This window comes from Lithobates pipiens, unplaced genomic scaffold, assembly GCF_037356315.1.
Source record: "Lithobates pipiens isolate NorthernLeopardFrog02 unplaced genomic scaffold, aLitPip1_a1.2 Scaffold_10, whole genome shotgun sequence".
Classification (NCBI taxonomy): domain Eukaryota; kingdom Metazoa; phylum Chordata; class Amphibia; order Anura; family Ranidae; genus Lithobates; species Lithobates pipiens.
In genome coordinates this window covers 220205924-220233524 of record NW_027507686.1, presented here as the reverse complement: position 1 = coordinate 220233524, position 27601 = coordinate 220205924, and the positions used below count along the sequence as shown (strand labels likewise).

At 43.6% G+C, this 27601-nt stretch overlaps 1 protein-coding gene across 4 annotated transcripts in view; it reads right to left on the bottom strand.

The window, feature by feature from the left end:
* AMBRA1 (autophagy and beclin 1 regulator 1) overlaps positions 1-27601 on the bottom strand; it is a 190239-nt gene that overhangs the window by 129923 nt on the left and 32715 nt on the right. For all 4 annotated transcript variants that reach the window (XM_077461672.1, XM_077461654.1, XM_077461645.1 and 1 more), the window contains exons 3-7: positions 27195-27253; positions 23521-23704; positions 21230-21402; positions 11680-11746; positions 8395-9872 (exon numbers count right to left, since the gene is read on the bottom strand). In XM_077461672.1, coding sequence (XP_077317798.1) covers positions 8395-9872; positions 11680-11746; positions 21230-21402; positions 23521-23704; positions 27195-27253 — 1961 coding nt within the window. The remainder of the gene's footprint in view (positions 1-8394; positions 9873-11679; positions 11747-21229; positions 21403-23520; positions 23705-27194; positions 27254-27601) is intronic.

The window sequence follows — 27601 nt, the reverse complement described above, 5'->3', positions numbered from 1 at the left end:
AAAAAAAATTGTTATCAATCACTTCAAATTTGCAACTTTTATAGGAATACCACCTTCTGCAAAGATTCTTGTTCAGGAACTTTCATGAGATGACAACTGTCTACCAACAGTGCTGTTGCATTGGCACCTATGCCCCTAATGGAGACTAGAAATGGCCATGCTGACGCACTTTGCGGAGGCACGTGCCACCAATTGTCACCATTAGGAAGCCAATCCAGAGCAATGATATTCAGCTGAAGCAGAAATGCCTGTAGACAGGAAGGAGCTGAGGCTCAGCAAGGTGATTATTATTATAATACAGGATTTATATGGTGCCAACGGTTTGTGCAGAATTTACAAAATGAGGGCAGACAGTACACAATGCAATACAAAACAATAGGAATTAGAGGGCCCTCTGCTCGTTATCAGGAGCGTTTATAAGAAATAATTTCATAAATCCCAAAGTTCAAAACAGAGGCTTATTAAATATACAGTAAAACCTTGGATTGCAAGCATAATTTGTTCCGGAAACATGCTTGTAATCCAAAGCACTTGTACATCAAAGTGAATTTCCCCATAAGAAATAATGGAAACTCAGATGATTCGTTCCACAACCATTTATTCATAAACTCTTTAGTTTATATTTCATCTAAAAAGATTCTAACAATCTGACTGTGTAACCATAAAAATGTCCATTCACAAACGGAAGACTCCACAAGGGGATTAGAAGCAAAATCCAGCCGGAGCTACAGAGCATAAAAGAGAAGAGAGGCTCCTCTAAGTGTATCAATAGGATTACATTTAATGAAGGTACAACATTCAGCAACTCACATGGTTGATGATTAAAAGAGGCATATCCAAGTATGTAGGCATCCGTGGTAAAGCTGTTCACATAGACCATCCTCCGCACGGCCAGCTCTCACCGCTGTCAGTCTGCAATCGTGACCGGGAAGACTACCCTGCAGTAGAGCGATCTGAAAGCAAGACTTGAAGCGCCCACGGAGCGCAGAGTGGAAGGGATGATGCCGATGCGGAGGGCGGTCTATGTGGACAGCTTTACCCCGGATGCCTGCACACTAAAGCCTTGTACACGGTCGGAGAATCCGTCGGAATGTGTCCTATCGGACCGTGTCGTCGGATAATCCGACTGTGTGTGGTATGCATCGGACTGATTCCATACGAATCTCCGTCGACCCAATTTTCCAACATGTTGGAAATATTTCCTGACCAACTGGGTCGGTCGGACCTAATCCGATCATGTGTAGAGCATTTTCATCTGACCAAGTGCCACGCATGCTCAGATCAAATTCCTACATCAAAGCTATTGGCTACTAGCCTGAACGTAGTCCCATCGTAACGAAATTACGTCATCACGTTCTGAAAGATCGGATTTTTCGCCAACTTTACAGACCGTGTGTATGCAACAGTTTCGGACAAGATCCGACGGACAAAATCCGACGGGCAGAATCCGACGGATTTGGTTGTGGAAATCTCCGACTGTGTGTACAGGGGCTTAGATGTGCCTCTTTTAATCAACCATGCGAGTTGCTAAATGTTGTACCTTCATTAAATGTAACAATATTGCTACACTTAGAGGCGCCTCTCCTCTTATACTCAGTTGTGACCTGACGCTACTTGTATATAAAACACATCGCTTGTTTATGAAGTCAAAATGTATTAAAAATAAAAAATAAAAGAAAATAAAAAAATAAAAATAAACACAATCCAAGGCTTTCATCAATCCAATGAAAAGTAATCTTTCCTACATTAAAAGAAGTGTGGGATTCTAAAAAAGCACTGGTCTGATGCTGTAGCTATCCCCCCACCGGCTCGAGAAGTCAGAGAACTGAGCAATCACACGACTGCTGATTTCTCAGTTCCCTGAGCAGAGAGGTGACTGTCAGCGGCTCTCTGCTCTGCCCCTCCAGTGCTCACTGGAGCACCATGCTGGGAGGAGCTGGCTCAGGCTCTTAGTTTCTCATTGAGCCAGCTGCCAGTAAGGGATCTGTGTGGATCCCGACATTATTAAAGGGATCCTTCTAGAGCCAGGACAAGCTCCGGTCTGTGATGTCAGTCAACAGCAGGCTTTCCAGGGTCATAGGAGAGCACAAGTAAATGCATTCCTGTCACTAACCATAGAAGTATGGCCAAAAAAATAAATAAAAAATCTCTGGCCATACTTCTCAATATTTCACCACTGGTGAAAAGATCTACTGAAGTAGACAAAAACACACCGAAGCATCTGATGAAACAATAGCAGTTATCTCTAAAGCCTAATACACACGGGGCCAATGTCAGCCGGCATCAGCTGGTTCAAAAGAAACTGTCCGACAATCGGGTTGTGTGTTTTGCAGCCGATTCAACAGAAGCCAGCCGTTTGGCACGCTTCTATTGAAGGCTCATGACAAATAAAGGTCTACCCACTGGCTCCTGATCATCACTTGCGTTTTTTTTTTTTTAATTGTCGCTTTTTCTGTTTATAGAGCAAAAAATAAAAACCGCAGAGGTGATCAAATACCACAAAAAGTAAGCTCTATTTGTGGGGAAAAAAATGGACGCCAATTTTGTTTGGGAGCCACGTCGCATGACCACGCAATTGTCAGTTAAAGCCACGCAGTGTGGAATCGCAAAAAGTGTTCTGGTCAGGAAGGGGGTAAATTCTCCCGGGGCTGAAGTGGATAATGGATGTGCCTGGAGTTGGGGTTTGATACGACAAAAACACAATAATTGGCAACCAAAAAAAAAAAAGAAGGCACTGCTCTTTCCCTTCATCTCCTTGGTCTACTGGCTCTTCTAGGTATAACTGAATACCGTTCATCTACTCAGCAGTGTTATTGCATACTGATCCTCAAAACATGGGAACACTACCAAACCCTGCTGCTTCTCATCTATACAGTACATTGAGACGAGCAGCTCTCCCTTTACACCAACCTCCCCTCCACCTGTATGCACGCATAATATGATGCACCACCAACAGTATCAGTCAACCATCCCCTGCTCATTAGGCATGCAACAGCTGAGTCATTAACCGGAACAGAGATAATTAACCTCGCACCTCCGATCTGTGATGAGTGTGAAACCTCTCATTTTCCATCTCTGTCAGGGAACAGGTCTCATCTCCTCTATAGGCTCATCTCTCGCTGTGAGGTCCTGACTTTTGCAATGTGTTATTAAGAACAGTTTTTGTGTCAGCTCTGAACATGTATCGTATTGCCTCTAATTGTTCTATCCAAATGAATGCCTGCAGCAAATCACACCCTGCAGCTTTCTATATGTCAGTTTGGAAAGATTCATCATGGGAGCAAGCATCCTCTATAGCCAGCTGGTGCTATTACACAACATTCACATCCACAGCTGGAGGGAGAGAGCGGGATACATATATAAATATATATGCAGCTAGGCCACCTATATATAGAATGGCTGCACCTAGATCAGGGCTGAGCTACTTACTGTCCCTTTACTCATACATCAGATATGGCTATATGTGTAAAGACTGCCATTACATTCAAATCACAATGGAGTTCTGAAGTTTGATCTGCAACAGATTTGCCTGAAAAACATGGTGGTGAAGTGAATGGCGCCTTTCAGCGATGGGGTCCTGGGTTCAAATTTAATCAACTACAGAATTCTGCATGCATCAAAACATACATCTGGTTACCCGAGCAAATCTCTTAAGCATACAGTATCTCCCAAAAGTGAGTACACCCCTCACATTTTTGTAAATGTTTTACTCCATCTTTTCACGTGACAACACTGAAGAAATGAGACTTTGCTACAATGTAAAGTAGTGAGTGTACAGCTTGTATAACAGTGTCAATTTGCTGTCCCCTCAAAATAACTCCACACACAGCCACACAAAAGTGAGTACACCCCTAAGTGAAAATGTCAAAATTGGGCACAATTAGCCATAGCCTGGTGTCATGTGACTCAGTGTTAAAAGATCATAGGTGTGAATGGGAAGCAGGTGTGTTAAATTTGGTGTTATCGATCTCACTCTCTGATACTGGTCACTGGAAAAACATGGCAAAGAACTAAGGATCTGAAAAAAAAAAAAAAAAAAAAAAAAAAGAATTGTTGCTCTACATAAAAATGGCCTAGGCTATAAGAAGATTGCCAAGACCCTGAAACGGAGCTGCAGCATGGTGGCCAAGACCATACAGCGGTTTAACAGGACAGATTCCACTCAGAACAGGCCTTGTCATGATTGACCAAAGCAGCCGAGTGCATGTGCTCAGCATCATATGCAGAGGTTGTCTTTGAGAAATGAATGCTGCCAGTATTGCTGCAGAGATTGAAGGGGTGAAGTCAGCCTGTCAGTGCTCAGACCATACGTCGCACACTGCATCAAATTGGTCTGCATGGCTGTCGTCCCAGAAGGAAGCCTCTTCCAAAGACGATGCACAATGGAATACAGAGTAAAAATAAATAATATCAATAAATTGTTTTAAATTGGCATACAAATATATTAAATGAAATATTTTTTTTTTTTTTTTTTGCAATAGCATGGTGTTGGTGGATTTCTGCCAGTCACAGGCTGTGTCAAGTCCCTCCAGCCTGTGTCTTAGAATAAGGAGGAGGTGAGGCCTAAATCAATCGTCATATCCCACTCGCATTGTGTTTAGCTGGTTAATAGGCATGGAGGGAGGGAGGGAGTGGGATGTCATTTACCACTGTGTATAAATCCACATGTGTGACTCTATAGCCACATGGACTGCTTAGATGCGATAGGGTGGAAATGCTCAGGGTAAAAAAATAAAAATACACAGAAAACTGAGCATGTGCAGAGCTGCCAACACTGCTCTGCAAAATCCCCAGCTGCATTGGGGACATGGACAGCAGGAGGAAATGGAGAACAGCCGGTTTTTAATGATGTGGGTTTATTGACTAGATAAATTGATATTGAGGTTTCCATTGCCAGCTTGCTTTAAAAAGAACGCTCAAGTCAGAGACTCACTAGGAATAAAAAAAACACAGAAAAAGGAACAGAATCCCAGAGCCTCATTTTTTTTTTTTCTAAGAATTGTGCACAAAAAATAAATAAATAAACGGGAAAAGGAAAGGAAATCCAGGTGTCAGTATCCTGAACCTCCCCTCCCTTTTTTTTAATTGATCTATTTAAATGCATCTCCAATAAATCACAACCGATAGAAGACTGACTTCCACATTAATAAAAGGGGATCGCCCCAAGCAGAAGCAGCTCCATGTAGCATCCTGGTGAGGATCATTCTACCATCCTAGACCAGAACTAGTTTTATTTTTGCATTTGAAGGGTACATGCAATAACAAAAAAAAGACAGATCTGTAATCTCATTCAGTCCGTGATACACTTTATACAAATATAGATGGGGCATCGGGTCTGCCATATAAAAAAAGAATTTGCCATAATGGTGTAATATGTGCTTAGTTCTCTGCAATTAAAGAAAATGGATAGTTTTTGTAACGAAATGTAAGCTGTCAGTTCTCCAGAAAAAAACGTATGAAGTCAGTGAGGCGTGCACGGCTGAGAATACAAGATGGCTGTGTCACCTGAGAGCATCTCTGCGCTATTTAGTGTCTGTTCATATACGGAGTACATGTAGACACAGAGCTCCTATAGGCTTCTACAGTGTTACTGTGCAGACCACCAGCACCACCAAGTGGAAAAACAGAGAATGCGGATTATGATATGAAGAATAGGAACAGATTTTAATACAAAAATGTTATTTAAACTAAACAGGTACTGAATACATTCTAAAGTAACCGGAAGATAGAAATCACCATAATTATCTTTCATGTTTATCTGTGTCAAGAAGGGGGACTGCCTACTCTCTCCAAACCCCAGAATTTGGGTTGGAGTGCCTTATTGACAGGATCAAGGTGGGGGTCATGCGTAAACTGAACAGGTACACTCAATGCCCTGGCCCCAGCAAAGCATACTTGCCTTTAGCTGCTGGAAGGGAGAAAAGTGAAAAAAGCCCCGTGTAAGCCGACTGGCTCCATAGATTAGGGAGTTGAATTAATTTTCAGGTCAGAAGTCTTCCTCTTCCTACCATTTACAGGCTAGCCTAAACTATTTATTTTTTAATATACAGTACAGGTATACTTCAAACAGATATATACACACCTTTAAAGAAAAATAATAAATGCACATTAGCAGATATCGGGTGCAATGCCAGGGTCCTGCAGACTATCAACAGAGCCATCTGCCCCATACCTCGGATACAGGCATACAGATCAATGAACTACGAGCAAAGCTCACCACCACCCTCGAAGTTCATTGAGAACTACAAGCTGTCTGCTGCAATGGCCAGGGTAGTTCTAGATCGATTATTCACAGAACTATGAATGAATGACGTGGCCATGTGGGCAGAGCCCCAACACAGCTTTGCCATTTTTGGAATTTTGAAAGCGGGTGCGGGGAGAGGATCACCCACCCACTGTCACAATAGGGGGTCAGAGGCGGCAGTAGGCGATTTAGTAACATGTTACATATTATACCTGAAAGGTGAATCTATCCTTTAAACACAAATGACTAAGAGGTTTGGCACATCATGCTACCCATCGACACAACAAATTAGGTGATAATACGCAAATAATTTGCGGTAAAGTGATATTTTTTCAGAAGACTAGGTCCACACATCCCTATTGGGTGTATTCCACTTCTGAAATTTCTTTTTCCTTCTGTAGCTGGGTGTCCCAAGTCCATATCTCCCCATTTGCTAGTATCACCTTAGCAAGCCCTGTACTAAGCAGACACCTTCCCGAGCTGAGCTTTGTGCATCCATAGACATACACAGCATTTTGCAAGCCACGCCCCTGCACTCGCTTTCCAGCAGTTTGATGCCAGCAGAAACCTAGCAGTTTGTTAAGGATACAGAAAGTCCAGGGAGCGGCGCTAATTGATCCTGGACCCAGTGTACATGACAGCAGATAAGTGTCTGGGGGCAGAAGGAAGCATAACATTGCTGAGACTTATTTGCCTTAAAGCTGTGAAGGCATTGAGATATAAAAAAGTGTAGCCCTACTTTAAAGCTAGAAACAGACTATCATTTTTGTAATTTTGTTTGTCAGTTTTTCAGGCGGACCACATCGGACCCTCCAGGCTCCCCTATGGAGCGGCGGATGTCAGCAGACACATAGCTGCTGACACTCGCTGGACGGTGATCCTATTTTCCATCCGTCCACTGCTCTCAATCAAACCCAATGACGTGGGCACCGGGGCAGAGTCCGGCATTCTGTGTCTATGCACGCAAATGCTGGATTCGGACGCACGCCCACAGGGACACCCAGGGAGAGCGCTTCTCCCAGGTGTTTTACAGATGCGAGGAGGAGCTGCAAGCACCGCAAGGGGAACCCAGAAGACTAGGTTCGGGGCCACACTGTGCAAAACGAACTGCACAGTGGAGGCAAGTATGATACCTTTTTATTTTATTTTTTTTATTTTTTTTAGAAATAACGAAGAAGAAGAAGGGCTTACAATCATTTTAAATCCTAGTCCAGCCTCAATGTGTCATCTGAACTGGATGGAGCTGCTCTCACCACTGTGTACCTGGTGGGAAGTTCCCAGTTACAGTGGAGAGATGACACCGCTGTTAGTGGTTATCCACCTGGTTGTGCTGTGTGATGGGTTTGTGTACAAAAATACAAATGCTTTAGCAGATAAGACAAGCTCCCATATGTTATTTTATCTGTGTATCTCAATATCTGCCAGGAATACAGCTTTTAAAGGCCTCGCGAGTTTCCTTTTCTGGAAAAAAAAATTATTCACATTTTTGCAGAAAACAAAAAATGTGCATTATTTTTCCTGCAGAAGCCAGGAAAGCATTGCACCCGTGATCAATAGATCATGCTCCTGCAGACTCTCAGTGTAACTGTCTGCTCGCACCATATGGGCAGACAGCTACAGAAGAGCAGAAAGGATCAATGAACTACCAGAGTGTTCACCAGCGGCCTCGCAGTTCATTGAGTACACGCCAACTACAGTGGTTTTAGTTCATTCACAGAATTCTGTGAAGGAATGATGAGACCGTCTGGGCAGAGCCCTGTACATCCGCGCTATTTTTCAATTGTGGCAGCCAGTGTGGGTAAAGTACCCCCTGCCCACTGTTACATGGAGCATGTTACACCTTAAATATGAGTGTAATGTGTAACATGCTCTCAAAAGTGAACTTATCCTTTAACTAGGACTATGAAGAGTAGAAAAAATCTCTTCTATTTTTATTGAAAAAAAGGGAAAGATCATGCATTGCTTGAAATTAATATTTATAAGTACAATAACATCCATCTAACCTGGTTGGATTGCTGACAGGCCATAATATAATCAGCCTTCCAGTGAGGAGAATAAAAGAAAAACAACAAAAGCTTTGCTCTGTTTGGACTGCTTAACATTACAAAACAAAGATTTTAATTTATTTTTTGTTCTGCCATATTTCTTACCTCCTCAAAGAGTCCTCTTCTGTGCTTTCCTCTGGCAGATCCTGCGGTAAGGCTTCTTGGGATACATTCGGCGCTCTGGTGACTGTAGCAGGCTGACTGTAGACCCGTTCCCAGTGTCCAGTCTCAGGGTTATACACTACACCCACTGTTCTCTCTTCCTGTGATGTCCCAGGTTCCAAACGGGCACTTCCACCTGGCACACTTCCTATATCTGTTCTATCCACCCCTGATGCCCCAGGCTGCTCTGTGCTGCCAGCTGTCAGGCCAGCTTGGAAAGAACTGGGTGAAGGGACTGGTGGAGTTTCCCAGGATGATGTGCCTGCTGCGCCTGCTGCTCCAGGATAAGCTGGTGGCGTCCTTTCCCAGCGCAGTGTGTCATTGTTGAAGGTCAGCAGGTTGTGGCATGCACGGCAGCGATTCAAGTGTCCTCTGGGCTGGTTGGAGCTGTTCTCCCCACTGTGTGCCTGGTTTGGCTGGTGGGATGTACCCGGCTGCTCAGGCTCTAGGTTATTATTGAGCATCTCATGAGCCTGTCCCTGTGATGTGCCTGATGCCCCGGGTTCAAGCTCATGCAGCCTATCATACTCCAGGAAAAAACGCCTAAGGTCACACTGCAGATCCGTTCGGGCAGAGGTGGGGTGGACAGGTGGCGGAGCTCCTGAGCCCTCCTGCTCTGTGCTTGAGAACCCTCTCCCTTCAGTGGCTGAAGTATATACAGATGAGGATTCTCCTTCCTGTTGGCGCAAGACAGACAAAAAACCTACAGATGCAGCACTTGTTCTGGGAGGAGGCATGGGTTCCGTTTCCGGCCTGGATCCCATGTTCAATACAGTGCGAGTCCACTCAGAACCAGCCATCTCTGTTGAAGGCTGCTGGTAGCGGGACAGCTGCCCTGTAAGGGAGCGACGTGTAGGTCCCAGGCTCAGATTGCGCAGTGTGTTACCGGCGGTACTACTGTGTACACTGCTAAAGGCAGACGGTCGGCTTAAAAGTCCGTGGTCATGCTGGGCAGATGACTGGTGCTGCTGACGTTCCAAAGAATGCTGGGGGTCACTCTGTACTGGCGAATAGGAAGTGGAGGTCAGCCCTGAAGAAGTAGAGGGAGCACCAGGCGCTTCGGGATGGGGGAACAGAGGCGAAGACAGCCGTGCACTAGAGCAACGGATGCATAGGCACAGCATATTGGGGTCTTGGCAGCATGGAGCACTGACCCCGGGGGCCCGCTCCCGCATGCGAGAATATAAGAGCCTTTGGTTGCTCTCTGTTGCGGGTGGAGGGGGAGGAGGTGGTGAAGGTGTGGCAGAGTCTTGTACAGGAGGCTGATCTCCAGCTTGTGTTCCAGAGGAGCGGGATGACAGCATGTGCAGGAAGTTGTGGAGCAACGGGGTACGTCGTACCGGCTGAGTCGGTAGTAGCGATCGCTGGCGGTAGATGGGGATCTCCGCGCTGTCCAGGGAAATCTCGGACTCCTCATCACTCTGAAAGAGAAAAAATATCAACAATGGTGTGTGGAGTCCAGCATGCAACCTGCTAAATGTGGCAGAGAGAAGACAAGGAAACGCTTTTGTGCGATTGCTACCCTGCCCTGTGGACACTGCTTCAATTACTTGCCAACAAGAGCATTATTTCTATTTATTCAATAACACAGAACCATCCTGGAGAAACTTCCGTTACATCTGACTTCCTGTTCGCACAAAATGAACTGAAAGTGAACATAATCCATGTTTACAACTCTATAATTATAAAAAAAAAAGCAACAGGTGCTGAAATACTGACCTAAACAGGAACAGCTCCCTGGTTAAATGTAAACCCTATTCTTCTATGCTACCTTCTATGTGTAGCAGTTGGTGCTTCTACACCCCCCCCCCAGGAGCTGTATATGTCAGGACAAGTGGCTGACAGGACAACAAAAGTTGAAAGTGGTTGTAAAAGCCTCTGCATGCAGCTCCCCCAGCAGTGCCCTCTAAACATATACCTGAGCCTGATCTCGATTCAAGGATGTTCACGAAAGCAGAGGCTCCCGCTCCTCATTGGCGTGGACACAGCAGTGGGAGCTTTGTATCCTGCTGTTGACAATCACAGCCAATTGGGGGGGGGGGGCAAGCCCCACTCTGTGTGGGCTCGGGAGCGGGCATACACAGGTTTCCCCCATAGTAAGCAGCTTGCTATGGGGGCACCTCTGCGGGGGGGGGGGGGGGGCGAACAGGAGCACTGGCAGGGGACCTGCAAAACCCCTGCACAGAGCAGATGAGCAAACCATGTTTTTTTATTTTATTTATTTTTTAATAAAAAAAAAACAAAAAAAAACAAACACACAAGCTTTAAAAATCACTTGAACTCCTGGAAACATAAAAACTATCCTTTGAAGCAGGGTTGCACCCACATAGCAAGGGCTTAAATGCTTGTTTCTGTCTAGGGGATTTGGTAAAGCAGATTCTTTGATGTCATCAAGGCCGTATGCAGGGACCAAAGCCCTGCAATGGACCTAAGGAATTCGAAGGACAGTACATCACCAGAGCATGGGGAAGCACCATCTGCCAGGGAAGTGGAAGGCAGGTAAAGCGTTTCTTGCTGCCCCTACACAGAAACAAGCAGAATAGTTAGGCATTAAAATTTAAAGCAAACTTTGACCCTGACTAAATATTCAGATTAATATGCTCAAGCCCAAACAAGCCTGTCAATTTTTTTTTTTTTTTTTTCAAAGAGGACTTTTACTGTGGAAGCTCTGACCAAAAGCAAAGTTAATAAAGCAAGAGCAGGAAGATGAATGCACTCCAAGTCCTTAGGTACAGCTTCCTCTCCAGCATGGAGAGTAGCACAGTAGTGGCATCACCATTATCAACTAGAGGCAACCAAGTTTTAAATGATTTCACAATGCTGACGTACATTTTGCCTGGAATTCCTATAATCTCATAATTGTATATTTTTCAAGGTACTGTCGTGCCACGAGTAACATGAATTTTTGCTTTTTGAGCTGAGGTCCACTGTAAGCATCTGACTGGACCAACTAGTTGTATAGGAGCTACTGCCTGCCATACATAAATCCCCACAGAAAAATGTACTTTATGCTCCCATTTATAAAGCTTATTTTAATTGGCGTCAAAGACTTCATGACACAGAAGATAAATCTCATCTTTGCTGCAACCAACAGGTTCACAAAGCTGTAAATACACCTTGCAGTAAATGTAATAAAACCTTTCTATGGAGAAACCCTTGCAATTTGCATTAAGCAACAGACTTATCCATGGGATTACAATTACATCTGTGTTATATTTATGGTCTTACCTGCTGGTTAGACGGGTTTACAATAGCAGTAAGAAGATAATGCCCAAGGGGATCAAATCGTACCAATCTAAGAGATAAACACAAGAGCATTAGAAAGAAATTACCCAGGCAGTTAATTCTTGTTGGTTTAACGTGATATTTGGACTCAGACATTCATAAGTAAAGTATTACATATCACATATCACTGGCAGCAACAACCTACTTACCAGGCAATGTAACTTTACTGTAAATCTTTAAAAGGTAGGGTAGGGAAGGCCTATAACCTCTGCCAGGTATTTCTGTTTGTGTCCACTGGGAGGGTTCACCCTTTTCAACTGCCCTGGTGACCAATAGGCTTAAGGTGTCAGCATACCAAGACATTTTGGGCTATTTCATGCTCCCAACTTTGTGGGAACGGTTTGGGGATGGCTCCTTCCTGTTCTAACATGACTGCACACCAGTACACAAAGAAAGATCCATAAAGACATGGATGAGAGAGTTTGGGGTTGAGCAACTTGATTGGCCTGACCTCAACCCGATAGAACACCTTGGGGATGAATAAGAACGGAGACTCCGAGCCAGGCCTTCTCGTTCAACATCAGTGCCTGACCTCACAAATGCACTTCTGGAAGAATGGTCAAACATTCCCATAGACACACTCCTAAACCTTGTGGACAGCCTTCCCAGAGCAGTAGAAGCTGTTTAAACTGCAAAGGGTGGGCCAAATCAGTATTGAACCCTATTAAACACCTTTAAAGTTCATGTGAAGGCAGGCGTCCCAATACCTTTGGCAATATAGTGTATGTACTATACAGGCAGGGGGTCCCGAGTTACATACAAGATAGGGACTGTAGGTTTGTTCTTAAGTAGAATCTGTAACAGGTACATTTTTGAAGTGTAGCTCCAGCCAAAAAAAAAACTATTTTTAAGCTTTTTGAATAACATAGGCAAGGGTTATCACCCCTGTAACATTTGTTTAGCGGTCTGTGCCCCTGTACAGAAGATTTCACCTCACTTTCTGTCCCCATGATAATTGGATTTTGAAAATTTTGGGCTGTTAGGGAAACATGGACTGGTGATAAAGTTTCAGTGGAGACACCTTTTTCCCATATTAACTCTTACAGGAGAGAATTTCCCTTTCTAGAGGTAGATTTCCTCTCACTTCCTGTTGTCCATCCCTCCGTTTGTAAGTAGGAGTCATTTGCAAGTCAGATGTAAGTAGGGGACCCCCTGTAGTCTGTACTCTAACTTTCCTACAAACTAAATATACACAGATTTAGGTTATTTTCACCATAGACATATAGCAGAATACATTTTGGCCTAAATTTATTAAGAACATTTATTTGCAAGACTTTATAACAAAAAAAAAATAAAAACATTTTTTTTTTCAAAATGTTGTCTTTTTTTGTTTATTTAGCGAGCGCAAAAAAAACAAAACAAAAAAAAAAAAACCCCAGTGCCGATTAAATACCGCCAAAAAAAAGCTCTAGTGGTGTGAACAAAATGATAAAAATTGTTTGGGTACAGTGTTGCATGACCGCGCAATTGTCAAATTGTGACAGCACTGAAAGCTGAAAAATTTGCCTGGGCAGGAAGGGGGTAAAAGTGCCCGGTATTTAAGTGGTTAAACACTGTTTGATTCTGTAACTTCTGCAGCTTCTAGCCTCCCTATAATAATGTGATGTTACACAGCACCCTTGTTTCCTGACAATTTCACCACAGACACAATGAGGCCATACTTCCAAAAGCGACAGCCCAGAATATGTGACAGCGTCTAGCGACAGGTAATAAACTGATCTGCCTTACAGTCAGTATGAATGCAAAAAACCAAGCCAAACACGGCGGCACAATGAAAGTTGCATGCTGTGAGAAGCTGCAAAGAAATGGGGACAAATGAAGTACACCTGCATCATGTGAAAGCAAAGTATAAAGCACAGGCATGGACTGCAAAGACTAAATTTAGTATTTTACCACCTCTCCATCAGGAACAAATACATGAAACAGACACAAAGTTCAGGAAAGAACAGAAACTCTGCTCCTTAACTTCCAAGTGTTTCCATGTTTATGAAAGTCATCCTCACACGATATAAAGTAAAAAAGTATTTTTAAAGTATAAGAGCCCTTTCTCACTGGCATTGGGGGGGTAAAGCAGCGCCATTTTTAGCACCAATTTACTGTCGTTACAGTGGCACTAGTCGACCGCTAGCAGGGCGGTTTTAACCCCAGCCAGTGACCGAAAAAAAAGTGTTAAAACTGCCCACAAAGCGCAGCTGCAGTAGTGGTTTGCCAGCACTGCCCCATTGTTTTTCAATGGGCAAGGGCACTTTAGGATGGGTGTATAAAACCCCATAACGTCTCTTAACCTTAAAACCTGAAATAGGATTTTTAATGACAGCTTACCTGTAAAATCCTTTTCTTGGCATACATCAAAAGGCTGTTTCTGCAACGCCAACAAAACTAAATTCAAGTCTCAAGGTTTCAGGGGTGACCTAACCGGAGGATTAAGCCGCGTTACCCCCCGAATAAAACCATGAACCAAAGAATGTGAACTGGTCGTTGAAACAATACCGATAAGGCCGAGACCTGGCCTTTGATAGTACTAAAGGCCGGCTTCATCTCTAACCCCATCTGTAGAAAGTCAAGGATTCTACCCATGACATACTTCCTAGGATGTCAACCCCTGGATTCAAACCAGGAGACATATGCTTTCCAGATTCTACAATATACGACTCTGGAGGCCGGCTTCCTTGCATTAATCAAGGTAGACCAAGGATGAGCTCAGGCGTGTTCACATGGTCCACGTGCAGAGCCCGCCAGGAAGCCGGCGCAGCGCTGCGCTAATCACAGGCAGTGAGACATTGCCCCAATGCGCAGCTGCAGAGATCGGGTAATATCTCACTGCCTGCAATTAGCACAGCACTGCGCCGACTTCCTGGCGGGCTCTGCACGTGGACCACGCAAACACGCCTGAGCTCATCCCCAAGGTAGACACCACAGAACCTGATAGTCCATGCTTCTTCAGAAGGTGAGTCTCAATAGCCAAACCATTAAATTTAGCGTTTTTAAGGCAGGATGGAATATCGGACCTTGTGAGAGGAGGTCTGGATGTGGTGGTAGGGGTCCATGGTTCCCCTACTGACATTCTTATGATCTCTGCATACTAGGATCTTCTGGGCAACAAGAATCACCAACTTCCCTTCCTGCTTGACACTGCGGAGAAATTGCGGAAGCAGCAGAATAGGAGGCAATGCATAAATCAGTGAGAACCGATTCCACGGTAACACCAAGGCATCTGTTCCGCATTCTAATAGGAGATCAAACTTTTATTCACAGAGGATATAGCAGCATCAATTGCTGGTATCTCCCACTTCTTAGTGAATTTTTATTCCATAGAATAAAGTGCTGAAAACTTTTTAGGAGGAAAAAAAAATGCTCATCTTGGTGATCAAACTCAGAATACATAAGCTTTTCCAGCAATGAATGGACAGGAAAGGCATGCATGGCTTGAGGAGGCTTTAGCAAACACAAGAAGTGGGCTTATCAACCGACTCAGTTAAGGGTAGCAAAAATGCGGAATGGATCATCTCAGTAAGAGATTGCACCAACAATCTATGAGATTGTGAAGCTGACCCTTCAGAAGAGAAAAGTCAGCCTCTTCATGGCCCCCTGAAGGAAGTTAATCTTCAGCCCCCCCAAGATCCTCAGTTTGAGGGTCCTAGGAAATGGAAAGGGACCTGTCACGTTTTGTCCCACACTGGGAAGTGGTTAAAGCCACTAACCCATCTTCCAAAACTATCATGGCTGCAGAAAAAACTTCAGTAATATAGACAGGGGCTGCAGTGTTGGAAACAGTTGCAACACTTGACGGCCCTGATGGCTCACTCTGACCAGTCACCTCAGATCTCTCAGGGGAGGATGCCATTGTAGAGAGGAGTTTAGGCTTTTTAGAGCTTGAAGGAGTCCCTCTTGAGTCCTTTTTGGGGTGTTTCTACCTCCCCTTCTGACACAGCCTGATGCACAAATGCAGAGGTACTACCAGAAGAAATTGAACCCACTGCTTAAGCAAACTTCCGCTGCCATTAGTGCTCAGCCTGGTGCTTTAGTAAACGTGCCAAGGGAATGCCTGTCTCACCACTTACATGCCCCCCCTTTTTGCTCGTGTCCCTCCGACAGCTTGCAGCCAGCATAATGGAGCTTTTTAAAAGTTCCCCTGCGCTGGAAGTTGCTGCACGCCGACGCTGCACTAAGCCATGCCCCCTCAGTCTCTCTTTTTAAAAAAAAGGCAAGAGCGCTGACAAACCGCCGCCATGAGATGAGGGGCAGTGAAAACTGAGCGGTATCCGCTTTTATCGTTTCTGCCTTCCCCCTATATCCAGAGAGGGGGCAGAGCCTCTTTCCCCCACCACCTTACTGGAAGCCTGGGACTGCTCCCCAGAGGGAAGTCTGCAGCTTCTGCTGATTAGAGTGATCTGAGGAACGCATGAAAGGGAAGTGCTCTATACACCCCCCCAGCGGTGACTTTTAGACATGACAAAATTTACATTTTAAAGGAGAAAATTCATAAGAGAATTTAAAATTCCTTAGAAATCTCCACTTACCTTTCCTGCCGCAGGGATTCTGTGGTAAAACCAACAGACCCAATCTTCACCCCTCACGGTGGGCTCCGTTAAACCTTCAGGAGCCGGGGTCCCTTTTTATCGGGGGATCCACACTCCTGGTCAAATAAAGCACCCCACCAGGAAAATGTTATGGCTAAAAAAAACAAAAGCACTGGATCCCGGGGTCCAGCTCTCTAAAAAGAGAAGCGTTACGGGCTAAACCTTGTTTCTTTCGCCACAAGGCCCGGGTACCATTTAATTTGGACTTAAAAGACACTTTGAATGGATCCAGTTGCATAGCCTGCCCCAGCAAGGAATATTCCAGTGGAGCTTGGCACAGCACATCTTTACTCGTGGCAAACACCTAAGACACTGGCGAAAAAAACTGAGGTACTCCCAGTAGTGTGCGGGTTTATATAGGGAGCGGACCTCTTGTCTTAGGGTGTGCCAGTGTCCATCACCTGAAGGTGGCCTATAACCACATAGTAACTACTACGGCTCTGTGTCCCATAATGCAATACATTTATGCTTTATGTGCACTTTACACTTTAGCATCTCACAACTGGTTTTTCGAGCCTTGACCTAACCCATATAGGTCAGGCATCGCCTTTTAAAAGACATATGGTTTCCAAATGCATTTTATTGATTACTCGCCGTAGCTTCAGTCTTGCAAACTAGTTTCACATACTGTTATCCTTTAAAATCTTTTTAAAATGAGAGGGCTTAAACTATATTGAAGAAATATGTTCACAAGAGAAAAGCTATAAAAAGTCAATAAAAATATGTTGCTAATTTTACACTCCTTTAAAATTTGGCAATACATCTCTCCCTCCTACATTTCAGTACAAAGTAACTGCTCCCAGATCGCTGTGGGTTTATGTGCTGTGTAGTAAATTTAATTTCTCTTGAGCCTCAGTGAATACTGACACGAGTCCAAGTTGCTGGGTTTCATTAACTGCTCGTTTCCATGGCTTAGGGTTCTAGTATTACACTGCAAAACGACAAAAGGTGGGGCAGATAGATACTTTGTGTCAAATTGATCAAATACAAGAAATGCTAATAAAGGGTTTGAAAGCATTTTATTAGCGCACGCCCGCAATTCGAACACATTTGTGGCATCTTTGCATTCCAATTTAGAAGCAAAGTAGTGACTTAGGAAAAAAATTTCCAGACGCAAGAATCCTTTTCTCAGACCTTTGATAGCGTTAATAAAGAATGCAGTGTTCGAATCCAAAATGTGCGCTCTTTTGTTGGCAAAGGCGAGCATCAACGGCTGGAGAATTGGTTGAGGCATCATATAGCAATGGCCCATTAACACGCCGGGGGAGGGGCACAACTGGCTTTTAGAGTTTTTCAGGCTAGCGTATAAAAAGAAATTTTTTAAAGAAAAAATACAGAAAATTGAGTACTGTCCGTGATACTTTTTTTTTTTTATTTGCACGGATTAGTACCACGGACAGTACTCAATTTTCTCTTTTATCACAATTGCACTAATACGGCTACAAACACATCATGAAAAAATACAGTTCAATTTATTTTATTACACAAAAATACCATATAAAACCACATTTTTGGGTAAAATATAAAAGATGTCATGCCGAGAAAATAGATACCCAACATGTCATGCTTTAAAATTGCGCACGCCTGTAGAATCGAGACAAACTACAGTACCCAAAAATCTCTATAGGCAATGCTTTAAAAGCCTCTTTATGGGTTTACAGTTTCAAGTTACTGTATTTGCCGGCGTATAAGACGACCCCCTAACTGTGCAGGTTTTTAAAATGTTTTGCCCGTACTCACCGTTTAAGACGACCCCCCATTCCGAGGCTTCCGACGCTTCATATCACTCTTCTTCGTTCTTGCTGGAGCCATTTCCTTCTTGCTGGTGCTGGAGCCAATCACGGCGAGCAATGTATTCTATTAATGAATACAAAGCCTGCTGGGATTGGCGGAGGCTGTTACATCATCAGCCCGCGCCTCACTCTCAAAGCCAATCAGAGCAGGCTACTGTGTGTAGCCTGCTCGGATTGGCAGAGATTGCTACTCCAATCCGAGCAGGCTCTGTATTCATTTGAATACATCGCTCACTGGGATTGGTTCAGTGGTATATACTGTATGTAGCCGAAGCTACATACAGTATTACCGGACATCCAGAAGGCATCCCAGCAGCTGACCCGGCGTATAAGACGACCCCTCCTTTTTGCTCAGTTTTTTTTGTGTAAAAGGTCGTCTTATACGCCGGAAAATACGGTACACAGGAGGTTTGCATTTACAGTGACACCACGTGTGTAGTTCAATCACAATTTACACATGTGTGCAGGACATATAAATGTGTTCACATTTGTGCATGAGCACGGGGGCACTTTAAAATGTAAATTTGTTATTTTAGTATATATTTACACACTCTACTTATTTTTATCAACTATCGTTATCATAAGGGATGAATAATATTTGTTATAGCATGGGCAATGACAGGTACGCTTTTCTTTTCTATTAGAGCCCCAGATCTCTCCTTTGCCTTCAAATGCATCTGTGCCATATAAAAGAGATCAGGAGGCTGTAAAGCCACTTGGATCACTTCTAAATTAAAGTTCATTGCTGGCTGAAAATGTTTGTACCGGGATCATGGCTGCAGCTAAGGGAGTGAAGTGGTTAAGTAGTTGGAATCCTCCCTAGAATCATGTTCTTGTTGGCAAGCCCCGCACTTTACATCATCTTGACTGTAACTTTACTGTGCCAAACATAGGCTGACTGGTCAGATGGTCAGAATCCCTTAAGAGACCTTAACTGCTGCAGTCGGTCACTTGATTGTAGGACAGGTGGCAAATAATGGTTGTAGTTTTGAACATTGGATGTGATAACTTGTTGGGGGGATTCCAGGCTTATCACTTGCATTGGTCCCCGGTCAGTATCGTATAGAACATGTTGATTAAAGCGCTGGACAGCAGAACCCACATCCAAGAGTTGTCTCATCAGTATTGCCCCTAGGGACAATATCGCTTCAGTTTACTCGATACCATTATCAAGGATGCTACTGATCACAAGAACCTCCATCTTTCTCGGGGGAAGTCTTCTCCCTCTATAGTCATTTTTGCGGCAGTCCTTTTTGTTCAGTTTTCCTCCAAACTACTTAAACACAATATTCGGTCACTGTAAGACAAGTTAAACCGGTCCCTATAAAGGCCAATCCATTAACCAATAAGGCTCATGCTAGCCCTGGCCCAGTGACTCTAATCTGGTACTGGAATGAGAAGATCCACGCAATGCATGTCAGCTTGTCAGGCTGGGAAGAAGTTCTGGCCTCCCAGTCAGTGCAGGGGACCTAATCGTTGGAGAAATCTGGTCTCCCAATCAACATCCTGGAACCATTTTGAAAACCATTTATCATTTTCCTTCCACTTCACAATTATGTGCCACTTTGTGTTGGTCCGTCACATAAAATTCCACAAAAATACATTTAGGTTTTTGGTTGCAACATGACAAAATGTGGAAAAATTTCAAGGGGTGTGAATACTTTTTCAAGGCACTGTATATGTGGGTAAGTTTAAAGCTAGGTTCACACCTCTGTATGTTGCTGCGCGGGCAGGAATCACATCTGAAACACACACCAAACTGCACTGCTCTCATGAGAGGCGAAGGGCTGCCATTAATTCTCAATGGCACCCCCAAGCATCAAAGCACGTAGCGCAATTGCAGGAGCAGGAACCGCAGGGAAATCGTATGGTCAAAAAAAGAGACCATGCGATTTTCCTCCGGCCAAATTTTAAAAAAGGTGCATGCACCTTTTTTCTGCGGAAACACAGGCACAGCAGCCCATTCCATTAAACGGGCTTCCGCGGCCTGTGTGAACGCAGCTCACATAAAATGCAGAACTGTGAATCTAGGCTTAACCTGTACAACAGATCTAAGACGACAAAAATAATTCCAGCTCTGTTATTATATACATAATTAAAGGTTTAAGCGATTAATACAAGTTTCTGAATTTGACTTACTTTGACTTCCTGAAATCTACTGCAAAGCAGTACTAACACTGCGGGGGTGAGAGAGCAGAACTGTAAGTCAAATCAGTTGTGTTGCATATAGTTACCCAAGAAGGAATACAATCACAGCAGAAAAGAGCAAAGTGAGCAAAGATATGATCTTATAAGTCTCCTGCGGATCTTTTACTGTCCACAGAGCATTTTTGGGATGGTGAGAAGACACCACTAATTCTACAGTTGAAAATCAGAAAACAGTAGGCATAATCCACTTGGTTGTGCTGACTGGCAGGGATGTGTTAATCTCAAAGTGATTGTTATTTTTATAGAAAAAAAAAAGAAGACTTTAGAAACATGTTATACTTACCTGCTCTGTTGCAGTGGATTTGCACAGAGCAGCCCAGATCCTCCTCTTCTCAGGTCCCTCTTCTCTGATCCTGGCCCCTTCCTCCTGTTGAGTGCCCCCAGAGCATGCAGCTTGTTATGGGGCACCCAAGCCGAGCCAGAGCTCAGTGTGTCCATTCGGATACTGAGTTGCAGGTCCCCTCTCTCTCCAGATTGGCTGACTTTAATAACAGCAGCTGGAACCAATGGCGTCCCTGCTGTGTCTCAGCCAGTCAGGAGGGAGAGTCCCGGACTGCCAAGGGACTCATGGACATTGCTGGACAGAGATGGTGCTCCGGTAAGCATTAGGAGGGGCCAAAGAGGGGTTGCTGCACACAGGCGGCTTTCTATCCTAATGCATAGAACGCATTAAGATAAAAAAAAAAACTCCTGACTTTACAAGGCTGGATGGACAGAAATACACATTTTGGAAAACAGCCTGCATTTCATGGGCATGTGAAGGGGGCACAAAACAGACTTATTAAAAAGATAAATAGTAGCATGGAAACCCAAATCACACAGGAGGATGGGACAAAATTCACAGACAAGTAGAAAACACATTGTCCCCTTCCCCGTTTTACCACATCAAATCTCTTGGCAAAAGGAACTTACCGCACACGTTCCATCTCACTGGCCGTCTTCACTACAGCAAAGGGTTCTCGCCGACTCCAATCCCAAAAATGGATTTCATTGGCAGTGGCGATGAGCAGCAGCTGAACTGTGGGGTGGAAGGCCAGGGATGCAATGGCATTGTTACTATCTGTGAACCAGCTCTCACTGCCGCCCTGATGACAAGAAAATGAAGGAATGTAATTGGTGACAGAACTCCATGACGTTTGTAAACCATAAAAATTAAGTTCTCTTATTTGCTACGTTTTGGTCAGTTAAAATTTATCATTGGAAGCATTTTGTTATTTTTGTTTCATAAATGGAAAAATAAAGATAAATAAAAATATCTTGCTGGAAATTTAGAGCCATCCTATATCCTCCTCGGACTTTCTGTATTACCTCAAAGGGGGCATTTAACCCATCCATTGCTCATGTTGGGCTACAAAATAATTAGCCTTTATGTTGTGGAGACCCAAGAGTGGGAATGGCTTAGCAAAAGACACGGGGAAGGCTGACGCCACTCATTCCACAAACATGCTTGTGTTGTCAGCTCATAACAAGACTTGGGATTTAAGTGCATTTCTGGTAAATTAACAGGACTATTTTTGTATTTCCAGGGTCTTTAAAAAGAGATAGAACATGGGGAAATGTGCGCACATCGCAGAAATATCTTGCATTGTTTGCCTTGACATACACTTTAAGTGCAGGTATCACGTAGATTAACCCTGTACTATTGCTATAAACCAATGGAGGAATCGTGCATGCGTTTTCAGATATTCATTTTTTTTTTTTTTTTTTTTTTTTACACAACAGAAATCATTAAATCTGCAGACTGACAGATAAGTCTCTTATTAGCAAAGGTTCCTAATGTAAGAACAAAACTAGACAACACTATTTTGCTCTACTTGAATCCTAATAAAACATTACCCACAGCAGCAGGGAAGACAGCACTGAGAGTAAAACATGAACAACTCAAGCCAGTGGAAACTCAACCAAAATGCACTTAAATGAATCGGACCCCTTTCCCACTGAGGCAGTTTTCAGGCGTTTTCGTGCTAGAAATAGCGCCTGAAAACTGCCCGTTATTCATTACAAAGGGTGCTTTCACACCTGGGCAGTATGCTTGTGGGACATTAGAAATAGTCTTGCAAGCAGCATCTATGGGGCTGTTGCCGCTGCCCATTGCAATGACTGGGCAGCACTTCCGAAGCACCTGAAAAGCCATTGGGAAATACCGCAACACAGGAGTTTTTAACCCCTTTATTGATGTTAAAAGTGCCCCACTAGCAGCCGAAAAGCGCCACGTAAACAGCGGTAAGCCTTTACCGCAAACACACAGGTGGCCCCAGTATGAAAGGGGTCTTAGCCCTTGTACACACGGTCGGACATTCCGACAACAAAATTCGTCAGATTTTGTCCGATGGACTTTGTCCGAAACTTGTGTTGCATACACACGGTCGGACAAAGTTGTCGGAAAATCCGATCGTACGCAACTCGACGACGTTATTTCGTTACGACAGGACTAGTAGGTTCAGGCTAGTAGCCAATAGCGTTGGTCTAGGAATCTGATCTGAGCATGCGTGGCGCTTTGTCCGATCGGAATTCTCTACACACAATCGGATAAAGTCCGATCGGATCATGTTGTCGGAAAGTTTTATAGCCCAGCTCTAAAACTTTGTATATCCGACGGAAACAGTCCGAAACAGTCCGATGGAGCCCACACACAGTCGGATTATCTGACAACACGGTCCAATCGGACATTTTCCGTCGGAATGTCCGACCGTGTGTACAAGGGCTTAGACTTAACTTCAGCCAGGCTATGCACATATTAAATATGTACATATTCTAAATCAGCAAATAAGCTTTAAACAAGGTCCTCAAGGACTGCTGTAGCTGCAGGCACTACATAATAATGCATCTTCAAAGTTCAGGGCAAAAGCACCCCCCTCAACCATGACTCAAAACCCAAGCTAACCCAAGCTATGAATTACAGAAAGTGAAAAAGCCTTCCATTTGGGTAAGGTAGTAATTACTTAGAAGAAATTGTAGGATGGGGAACACTCGGGGTTAGTACAACCAGTGTGATTATGTTCACCAGAGGTCCAAGAGAAAGGAAGGGTGGATTTACAGGCTCTTGAATGTTTTGTCAGTCTCCTAGACAAATGGCTCAGCAGGGTGGGGTTGACCACAAGAGCAACTGTATCACTTTACAAATCTTTTGGATGAATAAATAATTCCTGTGATAGCTATATACAGAGTTAACCACCAATTCTATAAATTTGTAACATACTTACATGTAGATCCCATATCCGAACTTCCCCATCAAGGCAACCAGATGCAATGAGCCCTGGGATGGTAGGGTGAAAGGTTACACACCACGGGGTACGACGATGTCCCACCAGAGAATGTATACAGCGTCCAGTCTTCACTTCCGTAATGTAGATGTTGTGGTTGACATGTGTGGATGCTAACAGGGTTCTAGAAGAGACAGGTTCAAATTTAAGAGTTTTAAAAAGGCAAAAAAAAACACAAAATATTGATTGTCCATATTAAATAAGAGAAAGAGCAATGCCTACAGAAAAAAATAAAAAATAAAATAAAAAAAGGTATATCCCCAAATCATCCTTAACCACTTGAGGACCGCCGTATTGCCATTGTACGTCAGCACAATGGCACAGGCAGGCACAATCACGTACATCTACGTGATTGCCTTCCAGCGGGTGGGGGGTCCGGTCGGACCCCCTCCCGCTGGTTACGGCGGTCCGATTCGGTCCAGGAGCGCTCCGTGATGAGGGGATGGCCGTTGGTTTTCGGCCACCCCCTCTGGATCGCTCCTGGCCAATGAGAAGCTTCCTCCCCTGTGTATTGTTTACACAGGAAGGAGGAAGTGATGTCATTCTCCTCGGGGCGGTCTTTTTGACCGGACTACGAGGAGAAGAGTAAAAGTAAGTCTGCACGAACACTACACTGACATGTAGGTACACACAGGCACACAAACCCCCCCCCCCGATCGCCCCCCGATCCCCCCCCCGCCCCCCCTCCCCCCCCAGTCACAGTGTCACTGATTGCATTGATCATTTCTTTACTGATCAATGCATTCAGTGTCAGTTGTGACAGTAAAAACTGTCAGGACAGTTAGTGTTAGGTCCAGGGTAGCCCCCTATCACCCCCCAATAAAGATTTAACCCCCTGATTGCCCCTAGAGTTAACCCTTTCACCCCCTTTTGCCAGTGTCACTAAGCGATCATTTTTCTGATCGCTGCATGTGTCGTTAGGTAGCTAGTTATTTTTTTAGGTTCACCGCCAGGTTTTTATATCACTAGGTACCCCGATATACTACCCAATAATGTTTTTAACCCCCTGATTGCCGCTAGTTAACCCTTTCACCCCCTTTTGCCAGTGTCACTAAGCGATCGTTTTTCTGATCGCTGCATTAGTGTCGCTACAGTCGCTAGGTAGCTAGTTATTTTTTTAGGTTCACCGCCAGGTTTTTATAGCGCTAGGTACCCCGATATACTACCCAATAATGGTTTTGACCCCCTGATTTCCGCTAGTTAACCCTTTCACCCCCTTTTGCCAGTGTCACTAAGCGATAATTTTTCTGAACGCTGCATCAGTGTCGCTAGTGTCGCTAGGTAGCTAGTTAACTAGGCTCCCAAAAAGTCCCCCACATGTGGTATCCCCGTACTCGGGAGAAGCAGCAGAATTTATTTTGGGGTGTAATTTGACTTCTGCCCATAGCATGTGTGAGCAATATATCATTTAGTGACAACTTTGTGCAAAAAAAAAAAAGTTTGTAATATTCCCGCAACTTTTGGCAAAATATAAAATATTCCATGGACTCAACATGCCTCTCAGTAAATAGCTTGGGGTGTCTACTTTCCAAAATGGGGTCATTTGGGGGGGTTTTGTGCTATTTTGGCATTTTATGGCCTTCGAAACTGTGATAGGTAGTGAGGAGTTAAATCAAAAATTTGCACCCTTAGAAATCCTGAAGGTGGTGATTGGTTTTCGGGGTGCCGTGCGCGACTAGACTCCCAAAAAGTCCCACACATGTGGTATCCCCGTACTCGGGAGAAGCAGCAGAATGTATTTTGGGGTGTCATTTCACATATAACCATGGCATGTGTGAGCAATATATCATTTAGTGACAACTTTTTGTAAAAAAAATTTTTTTTTTTTTTTTTGTCATTATTCAATCCCTTAGGACAAAAAAAATAAATATTCAATGGGCTCAACATACCCATCAGCAATTTCCTTGGGGTGTCTACTTTCCAAAATGGGGTCATTTGGGGGGGATTTGTACTGCCCTGCCATTTTAGCACCTCAAGAAATGAGATCGGCAGTCATAAATTAAAAGCTGTGTAAATTCCAGAAAATGTACTCTAGTTTGTAGACGCTATAACTTTTGTGCAAACCAAAAAATATACGCTTATTGACATTTTTTTTACTAAAGACATGTGGCTGAATAAATTTTGCCCTCAATGTATGACTAAAATTTAGTTTATTCGATTTTTCTTATAACAAAAAGAAGAAAATATCTTTTTTTTTCAAAATTTTCGCTCTTTTTCCATTTATATTGCAAAAAAAAAAAAAAAAAAAAAAAAAAAAAAAAAAAAAATCGCAGAGGCAATCAAATACCATCAAAAGAAAGCTCTATTTGTGGGAAGAAAAGGACGCAAATTTCGTTTGGGTGCAATATTGCATGACCGCGCAATTACCAGTTAAAGCAGCGCAGTGCGAAATTGCAAAAAGACCTCTGGTCCTTAAGGTGTTTATTGGTCCGGAGCTGAAGTGGTTAAAATAGAACTTTAGCCACTTTTTTTGGAAGAAGGAAAGGGGGGTTTTTTTCTGCTGAGAGTTTCTGTCCTCATTGGTAGTGACCAAAAAAGGAGATAAAAGATATAAAAAAAAAAAAAAAAAATAAAAAATTTGGATTGAGTGTAACATACAGTATATTTAAAAAAAATTAAAAATAAACCTTGAAATGCGTTAAAGCAGTAATAAACAGCATTAAAAAAAAAAAAAAAAAAAAAAAAACGGGCCCTGGGCAGATTAAGTAATGATGTGCTGGAATGCAACGCATAACAGACTTGCCTGAAAACAAAGCCCTCCAGTTGCGCGATGTCACCGCTAAAGGCGATTCCATCTTCATCTGGTTTTCAGGACTTCAGTGATATGAAAGCCAAGCATGGTGATGTCACTCCAGCACATGTGCACAGGGTCGCCGTTTATGGTATGGCTCTGAATGAACGGCATGGGTATGCCCTTTCTTCAGAGTTCATACTCCAGTGACGTCACCGGCTTCATCTAAAGTAAATATCTCCTAAACGGTGCACGTTTAGGAGATAGTGACAATACCTATAGGTAAGCTATATTATAGACTTGCTTATAGGTAAAAATCACTTATGGGAGTTTACTTGCACTTTAAAAGTACTATTAAAGCTGAACTCCAGGGTAAGCACACACTGTCTAAATCCACAGGTCCTGTGCAGTATTCCTTGAATCTTGGTGCGTTTTGTATATTTCTTCCAGGTCTGTGCAGCAATCCAGAGTGAAACTTACTCTGAGCAGGAACTTCCTGTAATAAAGACCGCTCACTGCTGCTCTGTCCTTGTGCAGGATGAATGGTCTTGCCTCCACCCCCTCCTGTAGTTTTCTGCAGGTAGCTTGTAGTGGGTGGACCTGGACTCTGCACTGCACAGCGACTGTCAATACTACTTTTACAAATTTGAAATGACATTTGGTGCATACAAAGTGCATTTACATACTTTGTGGCTATATTTCAATGAACATTTTTTTTGTGCCAAGAGTTCAGCTTTAAACTGAACAGAGTGTGCAATGCTGTTGGTAGAATCAAACTAGTATTCACAATTGTTGGCAAGTAAAGTAGATGACACTCCGCCAGCGGGCAGGGTGGCTTCAGAGAGTATATCTGTCATGAATAAAAATAGAGGAAGAGGCTCACCTGTCTGGGCTGAACGCCAGTAGGAATGTAGAACGCGGACTGTCCGGAAGCTCCACCTTCTACAAGACAAACAGCAAACGACAGTCACAAGATCTGCAGATGACAGGTCACTGAGCAGGCAAGAGATAATACATGGAACAACACTTCGACAGAACTGTAATGTCCACAGTAAAGAGAAACGTTTTCCCCTTTAATCCACTTAAAGTAGAACTACAGGCAAAATGTTTTCATTTTGGATAAAGGGAGGGTTATAACCCAGCAGATTTATTTATTTATTTATTTTTCTTCTCCACTATGCATGTCCCATTGCTGCAATTTCCCTTCACTTCCTGCCCCACAGCCAAACAGGAAGTGAGAAGAAATCCCAGAATTCTTGAGGCCCCCCCCCCCCCCCAGGTCACCAGAAC